Below are 4,756 nucleotides of genomic sequence, written 5' to 3'. Positions count from 1 at the left end.
AGCAAGACGTGGCACCGGTTGTTAGCTTTTCCCGCTGTCGATTGCAGCAAAAAATCGCCTGCAGCTATTACCGATGAGGGTCGCAGCTCTGACGAAGGAGTGCCGCCATTGCATCAACGGTGAGGTGCCAGTTCTAGCTATTTGTCGCCGGGTTGAAGCTTTTCAAAAGTAGGGTTGAAGCTTTTCATGTCAACCATTGCAACTTTTTCATTGTGTACTTGCGGGTTGAAGCTTCCTATAAAGCCAGTTGAAGCTTTTTATAAAACCGGTTGAAGCTTTCCAAAATGATGGCTGTAGATTTTTTTTATTTCATAGTGGTGGGTTGAAACTTCTCTACTCCGCCGTTTGAAGCTTTTTCAAATATGGGTTGAAGCTTTCACATGAACTATTGAAGCTTTTTTTAGTTGTATGGGGGTCCGTCGAAGCTTTTTCAAACTATAGTTGAAGCTTTCATATGAACGATTGTAGCTTTTTTCAGTGCATGGTGTCTTGTTGAAGCTTTATATACCGCTGGTTGAATCTTTCGAATCGAACGGTTGTAGCTTTTTTGGTCGTCGGTTGCAACATCGGTGGAGGAGCAAAATGCTTTCAATTTCGTTTGGAAGAAGATGGTTGCAGCAGTGGGGAGAGGAGGTCGCGCCGCCGTGCTGGTAGCTTCTCCGGTGGACGGTTCTAGCAACTCTCGGATGGCTTATCCATGGCGGCTTTCAACTCCGGCTTGCCGGGGCGGAAGGAACCTGCAGCGGTGGGCAACGGAAAAAAGTGGGCATGGCGTTGACGTTGAAGGTATGGACCTGCACGGGATTGGGACTAGCTGGCGGTGAGATTTGAAGGAGGAAGAGGAGGGGCATGGCCACCCCCATGCGTGGACGCGGCTAAGAGAGAATTTAGGAGAGAGAAGGGGATCGGGAGGACGAAGGTAGCGAGGAAGAAGATAAGGCAGGGGCTGGTGGGTCACGCGAGGCGTACGATGGCCTCGATCGCGTGGCTCGCGCAGGACTGGCTGGAAGTTTTGGCCGGTGCGCCGCGTAGAAACGTTTCCCTATATAGAAACATACAGTTGCACAACAAGGAAAGGAAAGGAAGAAGGCGGAGAGGCTGAATTCCTTGGCAAGAAAAAAGATCGTGTCGCCTGCGTCCCTCTCACGAACGGCATTGATAGCCGCCCCACCCATGGGCATCCCCCTTCCTTCCCCTCTCCTTGCCGGCACCAGAGGGCGCTGCCTGGGGCAAAATTTCGTATTTTGACCCTTTTCTGAAAGTTAATCGAGATCTGATCTTAGTTTGTAAAAATTTCAAGATCTGACCCTGTTGCTACTATCAAGGTTCATAGCGGTAGGATGTAACAGCCTACCGCCAGGGACCTTGGCGGTAGGAAACACCCCTACCGCCAAACAAGCTGGCGGTAGCCTAATACAACCCTACCGCCAAAGTGCCCGGCGATAGATGCGAGCATGCACTGTGTTCCATACTTAGGAAAAATTTCCGGTAGGGTGTGCAACCCTACCGCCAGGGACCTTGGCGGTAGGCTATTAAACCCTACCGTCATGGACCATGGCGGTAAGAAAGGGTCAGATCCCAAAATTTCTGCAAGGCAGAGTCACATCTCGATCAAGTTTCTAAAAATGGTCAAAACATGAAATTTAGCAGCCGTCGGGCGAAGCCCGGTCAGCGTTGGCGGCGGCGGGGTTCCTACTCCCTCCCTGGTGCGCAGCAGCAGTGCGACATGCGGTGGCGTGTCAGGGGTGCGACGCTGGCGCAGGGCGTAGCAGCTGGGATGCGCACATCATGGCAATCAACATGCGGCCCAGATGTGCCATGGGACGAGGCGCTGCCGGCACGGACGCTCCACACCACCCCTTCCACCCTCATCTCAAAGCAGCCACCACCGACGCACCTTCAGCCGCGGCCATGGCGGGCCGAGCCCGCCACCCCACACGAGCCAGCCAGATCAAGTTGCGCGCCCACAAAGCGGCCCGAGCGCCACCATCCTCGGAGCCAGCGGGCTCCTCCGGTGGTGGCTAGGTCAGAAGGAGAGGGAGGGGGAGGTAGGCGGTGGCGCTGAGAGTTTCCTCGTGTCGCCGAGGAGGGCAACTCGGGGGACGAGAAAGTTGATGATATTCAATAATATTCCGGCGGATGCGAGCACGCAGGGAGTGTAGAATCAGTCACCGTTGATTTACTTGTCATAACTTCTTATCAAACTATAAGGTAAATAATGGTCAAGATCTTATAAACATTTATTTACACAATTACATAAATATAGGTAGATAAATCACGAGGTAAAGTATTAGAATATTTAAATCTTGTTGCCTCGTACGGGTATTGTCCTAGTAAACGAAAACATGAACACGCGGTTTAGTAAAATGGATAGCATCCGTTTCCACGTGACACCCAAACGTGAATATCCGAATTGAAATTAAATTCAAGTGCTATATAACTGGATTTGGAATCATATCAAATGAATCAAACTCATTTCTTGGGAACAAAACGAGGCGTAAAAAACATCAATCTTTCAGCCCCAAGAATAATTCGAGCAGAGCTGCAGTTTATGCATTCAGTCACACCAGAGCATTTGGGCCTCACGCGCCCGGCCTGGGGCCTCGAGGCGCAGTCCATGGACGAGATCCTCGGGCGAAGGGCAACACCTATAGACCAGTCGAGCTCTCGGAGGAAGACGCCGCACTCCCTGCACTGGTCACCCATGACGGCGTGGACCGTGCTGTCCGCCACGAGCACCAATAGACGCGCGTGCATCTCCACGCGCACGTGACCGCCGTGGCCACGAGTCGTGCTGGATGTGGCGCGTGGAGGGTGCCGTCCACGGTCCATGCCCGGGGACGACGGTGGCTGTCCATGGCGGGCTTGGCGAGTTGAGCGAGTTCGGACAGTGGCGTCCTTCTCTGTGCATGCAGCAGTAGCAGCAGCAACAGCCGGGCGCGCAACTGCTAGAGCACTCACGCACACAAACACAACACATGCACAGAGCACGCACTCACGCCCAGGTGCTAGAGCACGCACCCACACAGCGCACGCAGGCACTCACACACACGCGCACGCCAAGGCACACGTCATGCACGCCCAGGTGCTAGATCACGCACGCACACAACACACACACTCACACAGAGCACTCACGCACACACAAGCACGCCCACGCACACATCATCCGCTGGCCGTCCGCCTCGAGGCGTCGTCGTCCGTCCGGCTTCTGCTCCTCTCCCCAAGCAGGTGCTCCACGAGCAGACCGGTGGCTGTATGTCGAGCCCAGCCGCCGCGCGCTACCTCGCCGTCGCCTCATCCGCGCTCGCCCCAGCACCGTGCTTGGAGAGGCCCAGGTTTTCCGGGCTGGGTGAGCAACAAGGCCGGCGGGGGCAGAGCCACGGCCACCTCCGCCGGAGCTCCATCTCCGCCTCAGGTCTTCCCGCGTGCTCGGTGAGAGATGTACCCCGTTGGGATGGACTGAGTAGGGCAGGGGCAGTTTGGACATTTTACAATGGGCCCATCCTGCCAGAGGCAAATCATCAAGTTTCTGTCAAAGATGTGGCAAAAGATCAATGCCAATGTAAACAAGGGCACGGCAAAGGTGGGGAGTTGGATAATCACTGGAGAAAATTATTTAACTCTCTGCACCACTGGCGCCGACGGAACAGAATCACCACGTTCAGTTAGTTTCTTTTATTATTTATAATATAATCTCTACCTTTTTCCAATAACAGTTGTAACCAATCAATCAAGAATTCAAGATCCATTCATCCAGACATGCATGGCTAGCTTAGCTAACTTCCTCCCTGACAAGATGTGTCCGTCCACCGAAGAAATGGACGACGGACGGACGGACGGACTATATATCTATCTCGGACAGACTCTCAATGCTGCTGCTGGTCGGCGTCGGAGAGCATCATCATCCTGACGAACTCGTCGAAGTTGACGAGGCCGTCGCCGTCGAGGTCGGCCTCCTGGATCATCCCGTCCACCTCCTCGTCGGTGAGCTTCTCGCCGAGGCTGATCATGACGTGGCGCAGCTCGGCCTTGGAGATGTGGCCGTCGTGGTCCTTGTCGAACACCCTGAAGGCCTCCCGGAGCTCCTCCTCGGGGTCGGCGGCGTCCGCGTCGGCGTCGGCCTTGCGGGACATGAGCGCCAGGAACTCGGCGAACTCGATGGTGCCGTTGCCGTCGGCGTCCACGTCGCGCACCATGTCCCGCAGCTCCTCGGGCGTCGGGGACTGGCCCAGGGAGCGGATGACCGTGGACAGCTCCTCCGCCGTGATGCAGCCGTCGCCGTCCTTGTCGAAGAAGGCGAAGGCCTCCCGGAACTCGCTCATCTGCTCCGAGCTGATCGCTGCTGCGGCACCGGCGCCGGCCATCCTGCTACCTCTTCTTCGATGCTTGCACGGAGATGGCTATGGATTGGTCGATGTGGGTGGGTGGGTAGGAGAAGGAATGAAGCTGAAGGTGCGATTAACTTGGATGTGTTCAGAGGATTGTGAGGTGGTGGTTTATATAGGAGGCGGATGGGAAGCAGAGGCAGGAACGGTCATGTCGGAGATCTGAACGCCGGAGGGAGAAGCTGTGTGGCTGCCGTTGACTCGTCTGTCACACACGCGCACGCATTAATTCCAGTAATCCCGTCTTCAATCCTAGGCCAAGCCAAGTCAAAGGAGATGGGTCGATGCAGATCAGCGCCCCACCGCACGCACGCACGCGTTCCCAAAGTGCAAAATCTAAACAGTTTAGAAAAGGAGGAAGATGGATTCTT

At 55.0% G+C, this 4,756-nt stretch overlaps 1 protein-coding gene across 1 annotated transcript; it reads right to left on the bottom strand.

Annotated features, from left to right (window-relative positions):
- Nucleotides 1-3,644: 3,644 nt before the first annotated feature.
- Nucleotides 3,645-4,487, bottom strand: LOC125507896 (neo-calmodulin-like). Its single transcript, XM_048672418.1, has one exon. It carries the CDS (start codon nucleotides 4,362-4,364, stop codon nucleotides 3,867-3,869), a length of 498 nt encoding a protein of 165 aa, XP_048528375.1. The 5' UTR covers nucleotides 4,365-4,487; the 3' UTR covers nucleotides 3,645-3,866.
- Nucleotides 4,488-4,756: the final 269 nt, after the last annotated feature.

The sequence above is a fragment of the Triticum urartu genome, chromosome 5 (genome assembly GCF_003073215.2).
Source record: "Triticum urartu cultivar G1812 chromosome 5, Tu2.1, whole genome shotgun sequence".
Taxonomy (NCBI): Eukaryota; Viridiplantae; Streptophyta; class Magnoliopsida; order Poales; family Poaceae; genus Triticum; species Triticum urartu.
This window is presented reverse-complemented; position numbering and strand designations above follow the sequence as displayed.